General features: G+C 43.6%; 1 protein-coding gene across 3 annotated transcripts in view; it reads left to right on the top strand.

Moving 5' to 3' along the window:
- ARL13B (ADP ribosylation factor like GTPase 13B) overlaps positions 1–13,668 on the top strand; it is a 61,598-nt gene extending 47,930 nt beyond the window's left edge. Inside the window, exons 5-11 of one of the 3 annotated variants that reach the window (XM_056559340.1) lie at positions 1,514–1,619; positions 3,464–3,666; positions 5,796–5,907; positions 6,274–6,514; positions 7,736–7,849; positions 9,164–9,232; positions 13,026–13,668. In XM_056559340.1, the coding sequence (XP_056415315.1) occupies positions 1,514–1,619; positions 3,464–3,666; positions 5,796–5,907; positions 6,274–6,514; positions 7,736–7,849; positions 9,164–9,232; positions 13,026–13,045 (865 nt within the window). In that variant the 3' untranslated portion in view covers positions 13,046–13,668. Of the gene's footprint in view, positions 1–1,513; positions 1,620–3,463; positions 3,667–5,795; positions 5,908–6,273; positions 6,515–7,735; positions 7,850–9,163; positions 11,073–12,890 lie in introns of those variants that run through there. The other 2 variants (XM_056559339.1, XM_056559338.1) reach the window with 2 other exon arrangements.
- Positions 13,669–17,252: the final 3,584 nt, after the last annotated feature.

The raw sequence follows: 17,252 nt of genomic DNA, 5'->3' as shown, positions 1-17,252 counted from the left end.
GTACATTATTATGGGGACTGACACCTCGTTTTTAACAGCATTTAGATAGATGCTTTACAGCAAGCCCTATGGACAACAACATCAATAGACAGGAACTATTCCATTAATTTGAATGGAAAATATTACTTGGCATTCTCTGTGACCTTTTGGTAAAGGGGTAGTCTGGGGAAAAACACTTCATTCATAGGATAGGCGATAAATGCCTGAATGCAGGGGGTCCGATCAATGGGCCCCAAGTGGGAACAGTGGCAAAACCTCCTTAAGGGTGTATTCACACGTACAGTATCCTGTGCATATTTGATGCGCAGGATTTGTAGCTGCAGATTTCATGCTGTATTCAGTCATTTAGTTTACATTGAAATCTGTAGCATAAAAATCTGCAGCTTCTAATCCTGCACATCAAATATGCACAGGATACTGTACATGTAAATAAACATAAGTATTCATTCATCAAAGTAATAATCAACTGAAATTATCTATGTTGTTAATAGGGGTGTAAGAAAAAATCGATTCACTCGATTTTCGTGATTTTTATTTTGGCGATACTGTATCGATTCAAAATATTTTTGAATCTATCTTTTTAGGGATGTGGAATTCGTATCACCCGATGCCCGGGACATGCGGTTCCGGGCGCCGGGCAGGTGAATTTTTCCGACTCGTGCAACCAGGGCCGGACCTGACAATCGCGGTGGCACTCTGGGTGTATGGAGCGGGCTCCTGACTCCTGCCCGCTCCATACTCTGCAGCCCTCGGCTGTTTTCAGTAGCCGGGAGCCGCCGCTAATAGCCAGCATGTGGCGTTGGCCGCGGCTGGCTATTATCCCTTTATATTGCCGCTTTCAAAGCTGACAGCGGCGTCTAAAGGGACCTGTGAATGCTCCCTGGTGGACTAGTGGGGTGGATCGCCCCCCCCCCCCGCAGCGCGATCGCGGGCGGGCGACCCACTGTGGAGGTAGCCGGAGGGCTTACCTCTTCTTCCTGCTGTCCTGTGGCTCTGTCATTGATAGATCCTAGTCCAGCCAGGCTCTATCAATGGATCACAGAGCAATGGAGTTCAGTAGAACTATATTCATCTGTCTGAGGAATCTAATGATTCCTCCTAGAAGTCTAATAAAGTGTATTAAAAAAAAAAAGTTTTAATAAAAGTTTAAAAGACACACATTAACCCCTTCCATATTAAAAGTTCAAATCACCCCCTATTCCTATATAAAAACATGTAAACATAATAAAAATAAACATATTTGGTATCAACGTTTTTGAAACAGAATCGGGATATATCGCAATATATCGTATCGTCATACGTGTATTGCAATACATGTCGCATCGTCAGATTCTTGCCAATTCACACCCCTAGTTGTTAATTATCTGTTTTTTTTTTTTTTTTTTTTTCCTTAAAGTTTTCCAGTTAAATGATATGGGCCTCTGAGTCTATAGAATAGTGATAATATATAGGATCTGGAATATGAATCATTAACCATCCCAGGGTATTTCTCCTATTTTTTTTAACCCTACAGTTTAGCAAATAAGCAGGATCGGGAGGGTGCAATGGCCGAAGCTGATATTATAGAGTTTCTGTCACTGGAGAAATTGGTGAATGACAACAAGTGCTTATGTCAAATTGTGAGTATAACTTCACTTTGTATATTTAATATAAAATATGCCGGAAGATGTTGTGCATTGACATTTATATAGACTGTGGGACCTTGTATGTTTATTTTTTAAATTCTTGCCTAGCCGTGCCATTATGTTTTGTTTTTTTTTAAAGTTATTGCAGAGCCACATTTTGGTTAGAACCTCTCAGTGACTCTGCGGCAGGACTCTTGTGGCCAAAGATCGCAATGCAGCTAATGAAAGTAAATAGGGTGGCTTCATTGTCCACAAGTTACTGAAACAGCAAGTTCATCTGTGACTTTCTTTAGCTACGAGATTCAGGCAGCATGCAACCTATGCCAGCCCATGTGCTGCCATCTTAAGGGCATATTTACATGTTGATAGTGCTGGGCGGTATGACCAAAAATGTGTATTGCTGTATTTTTGTAAGTTATTGCGGGTCCATGGTATTTAACGGTATTCCCCCCCCCCCAAATCATATGTGACCCGCGAGCGCTCCTTCTCTAACCCCCCCAATCATATGTGACCCGCAAGCGCTCCTTCTCCCCCTCCCCCAATGAATTATCAGCCGCTGTGCTGTGCTGTACTGTACTCCTGTACTACTGTACTGTATTCCTGTATCCGGGCTGCAAATATTAAAAAAACAAACTTTAATTCCCTTCCTTTCTACGTTCCCCAGTTACTCCAGTACCGGCCTCACGATCCCCTGCTGCGATCCTCTTGCTGCTTTCTGGGAATGGGAACATCACAGAGCCGTCAGCCTATCATGTAAGAAGCCGTCCGGCTCCTTACATGACAGTGCGCTCAGCCTATCACCGGCCAAGGGGGGACATCACTGCGGCCGGTTATAGGCTGATGGCTCTGTGACATTCCCATCCCCAGGAAGAGTGTGAGGCAGTTACCGGAGCAATGGGGGAACGTAGGTGAAGGTGAGTGAAAATTTGTTTTTTAATATTTGCAGCCCTGGCACAGGAATACAGAGTACAGTACAGCGCAGCAGCTGATAACTCATTGGGGGAGGGGGAGAAGGAGCGCTCGCGGGTCACATATGATTGGGGGGGTAGAGAAGGAGCGCTCGTGGGTCACACATGATTGGAGGGGGGTAGAGAAGGAGTGCTCGCGGGTTACATGTGATTGCAGGGGGATAGAGAAGGAGTGCTCGCGGGTCACATATGATTGGAGAGGGGTAGAGAAGAAGTGCTTGCGGGTCACATATGATTGGAGAGGGGTAGAGAAGAAGTGCTTGCGGGTCACATATGATTGGAGGGGGATAGAGAAGGAGCACTCGCGGGTTACATATGATTGGAGGGGGGTAGAGAAGGAGTGCTCGCGGGTCACATGATTGGAGGGGGGTAGAGAAGGAGCGCTTGTGGGTCACATATGATTGGAGGGGGATAGAGAAGGAGTGATCGCGGGTTACATATGATTGGAGGGGGGTAGAGAAGGAGCGCTCGTGGGTCACATATGATTTTGGGGGTAGAGAAGGAGCACTCGCGGGTTACATAGGATTAGTTCCTCGATGTGGGGACAGCGCGCTGCGGCTGATAATTCATTCATTCAAGGGGGGAGGGGTCTAACCGTTATTGCGGTATGGGAAAAATTCATATTGTGCAGGAAAAATTTTTGGTATGAACCGATATACCGCCCAGCACTACATGTTGATATCACCATGATTTTTGACAAGGAGACTGTGCTACTCTTTACATCAAAAACCATGTAACAACTGAGATTCAGTGGAAAGCAGCAGTGCCCAACTCCCCCCGCCCACGATGCATATATGTACCTCAAGTTGAGAAACACTGCCTTAGGTTATACGTGCAGTAAAGTATTGTTTTTTTCCCGCCTTTTCTTAGGAGCCATGTTCGGCAGCTCTAGGCTATGGGAAAAAAATTGATTCCCATATAAGAAAAGGTCTGAACTGGTTGCTAGAAGTCATAGCAAAAGATTTTGAAGCACTTCACGAACGTGTCCAGAAAGAGACTACCGAGCAGCGAGCCCAAGAGGAACAAGAAAAGCAGAAAATTGCTGAGCGAGTCAAGAGGCTCCGCGAGGAACGGTAATACACACTATAATAATCATTTTGATAATAATAATAATTCATGAATATAGCGTTAGAAAATCTGTGTTTATTCACATCATGCCTTATGTATACATGTTTATACCACAGACAGATATACAGAATACATTGTAACATACACACTGAAGTTCATGGAGCTAATTTATGTCATTATGTGTGCTTGTCATATGTGTGACAGGTTATTTCTGGAGACCAGTTTTTTGTTTAACCCCTTCCACACTGCACCACAATGGTACGTCACAGTGAGATTGTAGTTCCTCTAATATGCAGTGCTATAAGGAGGGTGGCTCAGAAGTGGTGTATGAAGCATTTACAAAGGGTATAAGCTGTAACATACATCTAAAACCCTCAGATCATGGCTGTTTAACCCTTCAGATGCCATGGTTAATAGGTTGCCATATTAGCTGGAGACCTAACAATGACCTCCAGTTCTGCCTTGTATATAAGCCTATTAGGCCTTGGGCTTCAAGAAGTTTTGCAGTTTTGCCTTCATGGACACTCCAGGATAAGGATAAATGTCTTCTCGTGGGGGAGTTGATCTTTGGGACTCACCTGCTATCTTGAGAACAGGACTCAAAAGAAGTGTTGGAAAAAGCCAAGCATTGTACCCCAACTACCATAGACAGTGTATTGGGCTTCGAGAGTTTTGTTCTCAAAATCTTGGGGGGGCCCAGAGGTTGTCCACTGCCTACGGACACTTAACCACAGGAGAATAGGGGAAAAGTGTCTGGTGTGAAATTCCTTTTAATATGCCTGTGTTATACCTATAAGCAGCCTAATACAGAAATAAATTACATTGTATAAAAAAATGTAAATGTGTTTTAATTTGGAGACAATGTAATTGTAATCTGTTCTCCACAAAGTGAACACTATAAAAACGAAACCTAAAGAACATTAATGAAAAAAAAAGTTAAAGTAATGGAAAAAATATGTTTGTCGTCAGCCATTCAGGCCCAGAGGAACCATAAGTTGCATAGTGCTCTCTAAACTGGGTCTGGACCACTGTTCATCATGTGCTGAGCAGTTACCTATAAGACAGTGGTATCCAGTCTGTGGCTCTCCTGACAGCCTGCAGTGTACGATGAGAGTTGTATGATAGCATCTGGAGAACCACAGGTTGGAGACCTCTGCTATAGGGCATCTAGATATTAATACACCCAGCACCATCATTATAGACCCATTTTTTTAGCTGCCCATATACATGTATTTTTCTTACTGGCAGAACGGTCTTTAGTGGAATCTCCCTGCGATTTAGTATTTCTGGACCCCTCCAGCAGTCATTTCTCCCTGTGAGAGGTTTTGGAGTGCATTAGTTATGCTGGATGTATTTGTCTCATCCTGTACTAGTTTACCTAGGAATGACCATTGCCGGGCTGCATCACTATGTTTACCTCTCCTGTTAATAAAAACACTTGACTAGGAGTCGTGTCTAATGATGACTCGATGGCTCTGTCACATAGTTTGACTCAGCTCTGCTACATCTGCATAATAACCACCATATGAAAACGATTCAGTCAGCAGTTCTGTAATGCCAGTTAAATAACAGAGTAAATGTGGCTGCTGCACTTTTTAGAGATAATTTGTCCCACTTCTACCCATCGGAAGAAATGTTATAACAAACCATTACACCCTTCGTCTTGAGTTAAAGGGGTACTCCGCTGGATAGGGGATAAAATGTCTGATCACAGGGGGTCTGGTTCCTGGGATCTCCGGCCCAGCACCCTAGTGTTGTGAACATTTATGTTCAGAATGCCGGTTTCAGGCGGTCATGGTAGTAATATCATGCCTTCTCTATTCATGTCTATGGGTGGAGGCTTGACGGCTGTTGTTGCTCAACCACAGCAATCGCGCCTCCTCCCATAGACGTAAATGGAGGGGGTGTGACGTCATGACCCCTTCATGACATAAGTGTTCAGAATGCCGGAGAGATGGGCCGGAGATCGTGAGGGTCCCAGTGGCTGGATCCCCGTGATTAGACATCATATCCCCTTTCCTTTTAGTTAGGGGAGAAGATGTCACGGGCGGAGTACCCCTTTAAGTCCCTGTGATTGCAGATCCAGCATTGTTTGTGTCTAAACTACATTCTTGTTTCATTATGTTCTCTATAGAGAAGAACGGGAAAGGGAAGAAGCCGAGCGAGAGGGAAGACAACTGGTTGATGAAGATACGTCTGTTCCTATGGTCAATCCATTCCAGCCTATATCGGCCGTCATCACGGAGGTATAGCATTATACAGTGCTGTATTTACTAGCTGTTATCTTTCTATCCTGTTACATTGAACTTTGATCTGGTTTTATAATAAGAAATCATTCTTCAAGTGCGATCCACAAACCATCCATTGATAGAAACTTGGCAGTGTATACAGCAGCTGTCAGTTAGTTTTATAGCCATCCCATAATAACTTCTATAGAGAACACCTGTCTAGCTGAGCTCTTGGGAAGTAGATAGAAGACGTACGTGTATATCGGTGCATTATATAAGAGACAGCTGCACAAACAATACACGCCTGTTTGGCCAACCTGTCTTCAGAGCATGATGGATGTTGCTGCTGAATTGCGATTTATCTCTTCTTATTTTTGTTAATAGAATGAAGGAAAAATCAGGAAGGAAAAGGAGAAAAAGCGTCAGAAAATGGTGAATGGACAAAATGGCATAGACATTGCCCTAGAGCCTAAGGCAGAAGAAGAGATTGATTCCAGAAGTGATGGCAGTGAGAGCGGGCGGGCATCTCAGGATGGACAATTATTAGAATCATACAAAGATGCTTTGAGCCAGAAGCTGGAGCAGGATGATTCAAGTGTAGACCCTTTTGAAGGAAGGGAATCAGGTACTTTTATTTATTCAAAGGGGTATTCCAGTAATTTTTTTATGACTATGCTACAGGGGCTGTAAAGTTAGTGTAGTTCATAATAAAGTGTCTGTACCTGTGTTTGATGGATGGTCTCGCAATTCTTTGCCCCAATGTTTATTTTTTAACAGCATATAAAAGTGTGGTCTCAGGTTTTCCCAGGTTGAATGGTGGCCTGAGACATTACATCACTAGTTAGGTGTTCAAGGGGAACATGTCTGTGCTTCAATGAGTGGAGCGACCGCTGGGTGGTGGTGGAGATCATTCTTCACAGGGTTACAGAGAATTGTCTCAGGTGTGCTTTAATGTGTAAGGGGTGGCTGATGTGTGGGAGAAAGAAAAGTGACCTCAACAAGGGATCCTGGAACTATAAAGCCAAAGCATTATAGTGGACTTGCAAGCACCAAGACGAGCATGGATCTTTCCTAAGTATGCCCATTACTGTCTGGCAGTTAAGTGCTAAAATCACCTTATGATGAATAACCCCTTTTAATTAATTTATTTTATTTATTTTGGGTCAGCTGTGCTGTGTAGACTGGGACAGTGTCAGCAGAAGTTGTGGGATTCTATTGTGCTGCATGAGGCTTAGAGAAGATAGTGACACTATGCACATAGATAAGACATCACATGTCACTCTTTTACCTCACATCGGCAACGCTGGAGGCTTCAGATCCCGACCACAATGGCGGACGAGCGTGACGTCACAACTCCGCCCTGTGTGCCGTCACGCCCCCTCAATGCAAGTCTATGGGAGGGGGCGTGACGGACCTCCCATAGACTTGCATTGAGGGGGCAGAGCGTGACGTCACACGGGGCAGAGTTGTGACGTCACGCTCGTCCGCCATTGTGGTCGGGATCTGAAGCCTCCAGCGTTGCCGGTGTGGGTGCTGCAGCCGAGATCCCGGGGGTCCCCAGCAGCGGGACCCTGGCGATCTGACATCTTATCCCCTATCCTTTGGATAGGGGATAAGATGTCTAGGGGTGCGGAGTACCCCTTTAAGTGATGACCTATAGCTGGGATATGCCATTACTTTGATTGCAATGGGCCCATCTTCTGTAACTTCTATGGTATGGAGAATAAACCATACCCAGTTGGGAGCTGTGCTTCAGTTCCCTGCACACCGGGTGGTCAGCAGTACTGGGTGCAAGCAAATGCTGTTTAAAATTATACACGATTTGTCTTTGTTTTTTCTACTTTAGCGCAAAGCAAAAAGAAGACAAAAAAACTCAAAATGAAAAGAAATAAAATAGAACCTTTAAGCGCAGACGAGTCTGATTTAAAGAGCCCAACGACTCCGCCGCCACAGTTACCCGGTGAGTAACGGAGTGCGTCTGCTGCTGGAAGACATCCAAGCAAATCACAGACTATTAGTTTTATTGTGGACAATAATGAAGACGGCTTTTATGCGTATGTCGCCGTAACACCTGAGCTTCAGCAATAGCATCATCTGAGCTTTATAAAAATTTTTTATGTCTAATATTTTATTAAAAGAGATTGTACCACCATCCCTTATCCCGTGCATAAGGAAGTATTTATTCCAACCAGGGTGCCTCCAGCTGTTGCAAAACTATAACTACTAGCATATCTGGACAGCTTTTGGCTTTCCGGGCATGCTGGAAGTTGTAGTTCTGCAACAGCTGGAGGCACCCTGGTTGAAAAATGCTGACCTAAGCGATAAGGGTGGTAGAGTTGACTTTTATGATACGTCTTCCTTCCAGAGAGAATTTGGGTGGGAGACCTGGCCATATTACTTTAATTTAAAAACTGGATACGGGACTTGTTTTTGTAGTGTTTTTCAACCAAGGTGCCTTCAGCTGTTGCAAAACTACAATTCCCAGCATGCCCGGACAGCCTTTGGCTGTCCGGGCATGCTGGGAATTGTAGTTTTGCAACAGCTGAAGGCACCCTGTTTGGGGAAACTCTGGTGTACGACATCTGCAGGAATCCCAGTTGTCGGATCTCCACTTGTGACGGGCCAAAAGTATTTTGGGGTTTAGTATTTAAAGGGGTACTCCGACCCCAAGACATCTTATTCCCTATCCAAAGGATAGGGGATAAGATGTCTGATCGCTGGGGACTCCCGCAATCTAACATGCACCACCCACCTGTAAGCACTGCTGGAAGCACTGGAGGCTCTCAGTATTATGCCTCCCAACCACGGGGCCGGAGTATCGTGATGTCACGACTCCGCCCCCATGTGACATCACACCCTTACTCCGCCCCCCGTGTGACATCATGTCCCACCCCCTCAATGCAAGTCTATGGAAGGGGGCAGGACCTGCTTACAGGTGGGTGCTGCATGCTAGATTGCGGGGGTCCCCAGCGGCGGGACCCCCGCGATCAGACAGCTTATCCCCTATCCTTTGGATAGGGGATAAGATGTCTTGGGGCTGGAGTACCCCTTTAAGTCTATTAATGTTTTTTTTTTACTTGTAAAATGTATTTTTGAACAGTAAATTACTGATCAGTTTTATAAGATTGTTAGACCATATTTTGTCTTTTTCAGAATATTACACCCATACTATGGTTAACCCCTTGTTTTATGCTTTTACAGTCTCCAGAGCCATTCGCTAGTGATTTCCTATTTTATTTTACCTTAAGTGAAATTCTGTTTGTTTTCCCTGTAGTTGGCTGGGGAACCCCAAAAGTTTCTAGACTTCCAAAGCTTGAGCCTCTTGGAGAAACACATCATAATGGTAACCGTAGAATGCCTTTATCTTCTGTTTCTTCGCATGCAAACTCCTCCCCATTCTCCATGGCATTGCGCGCTTATTAACACATCGCTTTCCTTCATGTGTAGCGGTTCCATTAACAGGCATGGCCATCTGTCTTTTCAGTCTGTGTACCTCACGTTTCTTTCCTCTTTAGCAGTAATGATGTTCTGCAGACACTAACTAACCACATGAATCCCAATGAAGGTAATGTCAGAAGGTATTTAAAGGGGTACTCCACCCCTAGACATCTTATCCCCTATCCAAAGGATAGGGGATAAGATGTCTGATCGCAGGGGTTCTGCCGCTGGGGACCGCCTATGCAGCACCCAGCGTTCTTTTACAACCTGTGTTCGGGCGGCAGGGTCTTGACATCTCTGCCACGCCCCTCGTGACGTCACACCACACCCCCTCAATGCAGGTCTATGGGAGGGGGCGTGGTGGCCGGCACCCTGCCCCTCCTATAAACTTGCATTGAGGGGGTGAGACGTGACGTCACTACCCCGCTGCCCTCTCCAAGCGTTGGGAACAAAATGTTCCGAACGCTGGGGCAGCAGAGTACCCCTTTTAAATTTTGCTGTAATTTCAGATTTGCATGGGACTTCTGGCAAATCTATCTCCTGATCGTGATCGTCTAGAAGCAATATGCCATATACCTTAGATGGGGTTGGGGGCTCCACCCTATAAGCCAGAGTGGAGAGACGCCCTTTGGCTAACCTGGCTAATACATGTAATACTCATTCCCCCTTAAATGATCTTGCTGCAGCATCTTTTAGATCTCTGCATTGTACCGTCCCTCTGTTATACCTCCCAGGAAATGTATCAGTAGACAACCGGTCCTTACCATTACCCTGGTCATTGGACGTAGCACTACAGAGTACGGTACAGTCAGCGCTGATTGTATGACATGTGACTTTGTAGGGACACACCCCATTTACAAGCTATTTAAATGTTTCCAGGAGGAATAACAGAGGGAACAGCACAATGTAAGATTGTAAGATAAGCTTCTGTAGAACTATTTCATGGATATTGCAGTATTTCATAAAAAATACAGTACTTCAAAGATGACAGGTCCCCTAAAGAAACTAAAAGAAAATGGCGGGGGAAATAATAAATCCTTACCCAGTGCTCTCGGTCACATCACAAGAACGTGGACATCTGCTGGCTGGGCCTTGGTGTCTGCCACCATAGGGGACTGGATAGCAATATATAGTGGTCCCAGAATAAGGAAGTCTAACTGATAACCAGATAAATAAGCACTACAAAAATCTAATAAAAATAGATAAATAAGCACAATGGGAGCCGAGTATTTTCAGGTAGAAAAATATTTTATTGCCAGAAATAATTTTCCAGTAAACCTTTATTTTTCTATATGGTTTGTTGCACTTTACACTTTAATAAATCAGTTTCCAGCCTCTTTGTCTTTTGTGCCTTTCATTTACCTACAGTCTGTAACACTGACTTATCATCTTACTCTCACTCATGGTTTTACTCACATGTCCATATTACTTGTGTGTTATAGTGTCAGATACAGACTTCTGGTCAGATATACAAATAATTCTAAATTATTGCTGTCATTTAAAACGACTTCTGATGTTGTTGTTGTTGCACCAGGACTCATCACTGAGATCCGCTGGGGCCACCAAGCCCCCTTCATATATCTCTATGGGAGAGCCGAAGATAGCCGAACAGCTCTCCTATAGAGGTATATGGAGCAGACGTCGCGGCCCCCACTTCGGGCGGGGGTCATGACGCGCCACTCCAGGGGAGGGCCGGGGCTCCGTACAGGAGATTGCAGGGGCCCCAGCACTCGGACCCCCTGCACACTTTTTTTTCCATGAGACTACTCCTTTAATCCTTCCAGTACTTATCAGCTGCTGTATACTACAGAGGAAGTTGTGTAGTTCTTTCAAGTCTGACCACAGTGCTCTCTGCTGCCACCTCTGTCCATGTCAGGAACTGTCCAAAGCAGGAGAGATTTGCTGTGGGTATTTGCTTCTACTCTGTTCCTGACAAAGACAGAGGTGGCAACAGAGAGAACTTTGGTCAGACTGGAAAAAAACTACACAACTTCCTCTGTAAAGCATACAGCAGCTGATAAGTACTGGTAGGATTAAGATTTTTAAATAGAAATAACTTACAAATCAAATCTGTTTAACTTTCTGGCACCAGTTGATTTGTTTTCCACCATTTGTTACCTCTTTAAGGTTAAAAAGTAATGAATTTGCTTTTTAAGGGTCTATACACACGTACAGTATCCTGTGCATCAAGTATACACAGGATACTGTACATGTGAATACACCCTAAGGGTAGGGTATTACGTTGCATATTTTGTTGTGTATTTGCTGCTGCATATTTTCACTGACGTCACTGGGTAGGAAAATACACAGCAGCAAATATGCAACAAATTCGACATAGTTTACATAGCTGATCTGGTTACCCATGGGTAGCAAAATCAGCTGCAGAAAATATGCAGCAAAAAGTATGTAGCAGATCCTGTATGTGTGAACGTACCCTAAGGGTCTATTCACATGTACAGTATTGTGCGCAGATCTCATGCACAGGATTTGAAGCGGTGTTCTGTCATTTAGTTTACATTGAAATCTTCAGCAGAAAATCCTGTCCATCAAATCTGTGCAGAATACTGTACGTGTGAATAGACCATAAAGGAGTGTTCCTATTCCAGCTTCTTATCCTCTATGCAAAGGATAGAGGATGACAAGAGGGTTTGACCACAGGGCCCCTGCCAATCCCGAGAACTGGAACAGATTTTTCCCTGGAATGTCACGCAAGCGAATTTTACAGAGGATTTGTGTCTAAATCCATGGCAGTAAAACTCTGATAGTGTAGAGATATACTATGCATGGATAAACAGGCAGTCAGCGTAAGGCTAGGGTCAGACTGAGGAATTTCTGGCCGGAGATTCTGAAGGCGTCTGGTGGACCGTGCCGACATTGGCTGTCCGGGCATGCTGGGAGTTGTAGTTTTGCAACATTTGGAAGGCCACCATTTGGAGACCACTGATTTAGATTAATTATTCTACAACAAATTTGTCATATATGACCTTACCCTAATACACAGAGTACCTTTCTTCTTGATTTTAGGACGATCGCTTTTCATTGTGGTAATGTTTTCATCAATCTGACTAAGGCTGGGTTCACACTACGTTTTAAGCAATACGGGACCGTATACGGTTGAAGGGGGAGCGAAAACCGGGCGTTCCCCTATCCCAGCCATATCCAGCCCGTATGTAATGCATTTTAATGAGCGGACTGCAGTCAAACGCTGGTCTTACCACGGTTTTAGATCCGGTTAGAAAACCGTATACGGGGCAAAAATGAGCCGACCAGAGTCAGCGTTTGACTCCAGTCAGCTCATTGAAATGCATTACATACGGGCTGGATACTGCTGGGATAGGGGAGCGCCCGGTTTTCGCTCCCCCTTCAGCCGTAAACGGTCCCGTATTGCTTAAAACGTAGTGTGAACCCAGCCTAACCTTCGCTAATTCCTTTTCCATTTTCTGGATCAATGTTACGCATCATCCTCCATCTGCATGCGCTGCCAATACCAATGGAAGTGCCCGCACCCTATAATACTAATCAGACCATTCTCTCTTGTGTTTTTGCTGTTTGTCTCGAATTAGATTTTTATGGAAAGCCCCTCCCGCCTTTGGCAATGCGGCAGAGACCCAACAGTGACACACATGATGTCATCTCCTGAAATGCACATGTCCTAGCGCTGGGGACCGTCCTGTGACATCAGTGTTTTTTACTTACAGAACAAAATGGCGACTATTGATGGCAGCCAAGTGAGTTCTGTCACCGATCAATGGTCCGTCTGTAAGTTGGCAGAGTCTGGGTTACTGGAATGGTCATTGTGGATCACCACTAAGGAAGATGGGAAAATAAGTGGCGTCTAGGATATAACAACGTGGGACACTATAACTTTTAATCTACCAAAATGTCAACATTATTTTGAACCAGTATTAAAGTTTTATATTGTTTTCTTTTAAACTTCATATTGAAACAGTTACAGATTTAAACTTTTTTTTTTTTTTTTTTTTTTTTTTACAGCTTTAAAGCACAATGCTTGCTATTGGTAAAAGGGGTTGTCTCAGCAGAGGTGCCCCTATATCCAAATGTGGCCTCCAGGGTGATCAGTTGATTTACCCCGGGGCCAGCTCCTAGTATAGAGCCAACCTTGCTAGGGAAAGCCACAGCAAGCTCATAGAGGGGCATCATGACCAGGACACCTCCCCACCCCTCCACTGTGATGTCCATATGTTGGCTGCACATTCTGCTGAATTGGTGCATTTCTGCAGGTATAACCAATATTTTTTTTAAAGCGGGAATCCAGAGAAAAATGTTTTCAAATCAACTGCTGCCAGAAAATTCTACAGGTATTTCTATTACTTCTGTTTAAAAATATTAAGCCTTTCCAGTACTTATCAGCTGCTGTATGCTCCAGAGGATGTTGTATAGTTCTTTCCAGTCTAAAACACAATGCTCTCTGCTGCCACCTCTGTCTGTGTCAGGAACTGCCAAGAGCAGGAGAGGTTTGCCATGGGAATTTGCTCCTACTCTGGACAGTTCCTGACATGGACAGATGTGTCAGCAGAGAGCACTGTGGTCAGACTGGAAAGAACTACACAACTTCCTGAGGAGCCTACAGCAGCTGATAAGTACTGAAAGGATTAAGATTTTTAATAGAAGTAATTTACAAATCTGTTTTAACTTTCTGGTACCAGTTGACTTTTAAACGTTTATTATCCTCTGGAGTACACCTTTAAGGGGTTAAATTCCACTGATATTTTAAGCCAGTGCTCATTCAAACTACATACTCCAAGTAGAATTCTGCAGCCTGAAATCTAGTGCAGCAGCCTCCCATTGTTTCCAATGGATTTCTGCACCATTCACACTACCAAATTTCCGCTGCAAAAAAGTTCCACCGCTGAAATTCTAGAGCCCAGACCCTGCTGAAATAATAAACTTGTATATTCTTTTGGTGGAATCCACTTGAAGAAAGCGCAATGCCATCTTTGAAGCTTAACGCCGACTTGTTCTGCCGGCAGCTGCTGACCATAAAATCTTTGCCTGGAATATTTCCGGGTGGAGATTTTGTGGGCAGCAGGTGCTAAGCCTGCTCAAAAATGCGCGGTCTCCAAAGATGACCATGCATAACTGAGCGGATTTCGCTGAAAAAATATACACGTTTACTCTTTCGGCTGGGATCTGACATTTCCACCGTGTGTAATGTCTGCCATGGAAATTCCGTAGTGTAAATGGTGCATCAGAATCTCATTAAAAACAATGGGAGGCTGCTGCACCGTTTTTTTTTATTTTTTTTTATTTGCTGCACGATTCCGCAGTGGAATTCCGCTTGGAAAATCTGTAGTATAAATGGGCCCAATGGCACCATTCACATTTATGTTTTTTGCCTCGTTTGCATGGATCTGTCTGGAGAAACTCAAGATTGACTGCCAACATATCTGGGCTTGGATCGGCACAAGCCCCGTTCAATAAAATTTTTCGACTATATCAGACTTTTGGCTGAGACTGAAAAATGTGGTCTGCCGTGTTTTTCAGTCTGAGCAAAAAATCTGATAAGGTTGTTGGATTGAATGGGTCTGTGCCAATCCAAGGGTACTTCGGTAGCCAATTTTGAGCTTCTTCCGATGGATCCGTACCGCGGAGGCACAAAGAGTCATCTGAATGATCCCCAGGCGGTTGTGCCACAAGGATTAATCCATATGACTTAGAAATTGCAAGTACCAGCGTATTGATACAATGTTGCGATCTTCATGTGGTGCGGCCCAGGTCACCGAGTAGTCTCGGCCTTAGGCTGCATTCACACCATGTTTTTGCAATACAGTTCCCGGATCAGGTTTTTGATGAAAAACTGATTCGTCAAACTATCAAAACGTGTGCAAATTGTACCTGTATACTGTTAAAAACCGTATACGGTTTTAAAAATGATGTCCGGTTGCATCAATTTTTAACTTGTCACTCCATTATGAATAAAGTTTCACTTGTTTGATTAATATTCCAAGGAAAAACTGTGCAAAGTCAAAAACTGTATGGTGCAAACAGGATGGAACCGTACGCATATACGGTTCCCATTGAATCCCATGTTAAAAAACCGTATATGGTTTCCATATGGTTTTTCACCCGGACCAAAAACCGTGGTAGGCTACGGTTTTGGGTACGGGAAAAAAACAGACAAAACCGTATTGGATGCAAAATGGATGCAACCGGATGCATTGTTTGGCATACGGTTTTCAATGAAGATTCAATGCATATGTTTTTCAATACAGTTCTGTACGGTTTTCAAATTGAAAGCGTATACGGGAACTGTATTACAAAAACGTGGTGTGAACCCAGCCTTATCCATATCATTTCAGTTTTCGTGGCCGTTGCCATGTTTATGTAGCCACTTATCTTTCTACTGCTATATATATAATCTTCACTGGTACTGTATATAAGAATTGTATAGAATTTTATCTAAAATATTGGTACACTACAAAACCTGAAGTAAAGCTGTGTACATAATGTCAAGTGTGCGGCTTCTTATTTCTCTCTATTGCTTGTCCTCGTCCTTATCTTGGAGATGTTATGTGTGGTCTGGGAGAAGAACTCGATGTAAGTTTACAGTATATCACTGGGATCAAATTATATGAACATACTAGCTGAGTACCCGGCGTTGCCCGGTTTTTCCTTCCTAATCCTTGTTGGGGAGAAAAATAAACAAAGGAGGAAACTTTTGACTTCATATCCCATCCTCATATATTGTTGTCATATCCCAACCCCATATCCTGTCCTCCTATCCCGTCCTCCTATCCCGACCTCCTATCCCGTCTCCCTATCCAGTCCATCTATCCCGACCTCCTATCCAGTCCATCTATCCCTACCTCCTATCCCGACCTCCTATCCCGTCTCCCTATCCAGTCCATCTATCCCGACCTCCTATTTCAACCTCCGATCCCGTCCTCCTATCGTGTCCTCCTATTCCGGTCCTCCTATCCCGTCCTCCTATCCCGACCACCTATTTCGACCTCCTATCCCATCCTCCTATCTCGACCTCCTATCCAGACCTGTATTATGTGTACCAGTTATTGAAATATCTCCAGCCGTACGGAAGTTATGTAAGAACATACATTTCCCATTGATTTGCATAGGACTTTAAACAAAAACCCCGACCCTCACAAATGGGGGTAGTTAAGGGTTAAATTAGCTATCCTATATTTTAAGTGGACATATAAGTAACATGTGACCAAGTATTATGGAAATATCTCCAGCCGTTTGGAAGTTATACAGTAACATACATTTCCCATAGACTTGTATGGGACTTTAAACATAAACCCTGCCCCCGGCAAATGGGGGTGAGTAAGGGTTAAATTACCTATCCTATGTTTGTTGTTGACATATAAGTAACATGTGGCCAAGTTTCATGTTAATATCTTTAGCCGTTTGGACGTGATGCTGGAACATACACACATACACACACACATACATACATACACACATACATAAACACATACATACACATGCACACATATATACACACACATACACAAATACATACATACATACATACACACACATATATACATACACACATATATATATACACACATACATACACAAATACATACATACACAAATACATACATACATACACACATACATACACATATATACATACACACACACATACATACATACATACATACACACATACATACACACATACATACACATACATACATACACACACACATACATACATACATACACACACAAACACAAATACATACATACACACATACATACACACACATATATACATACATACATACACACATACATACATACATACACACATACACACACACATACACACATACATACACACACATACACAAATACATACATACACACATACATACACACACATATATACATACACACATACATACACACATACATACATACACACATATATACAC

This window comes from Hyla sarda, chromosome 2 (assembly GCF_029499605.1).
Source record: "Hyla sarda isolate aHylSar1 chromosome 2, aHylSar1.hap1, whole genome shotgun sequence".
NCBI classification, from domain to species: domain Eukaryota; kingdom Metazoa; phylum Chordata; class Amphibia; order Anura; family Hylidae; genus Hyla; species Hyla sarda.
The sequence above is the reverse complement of the archived record's forward strand: the minus strand, read 5'-3'. Positions and strand labels throughout refer to the sequence as shown.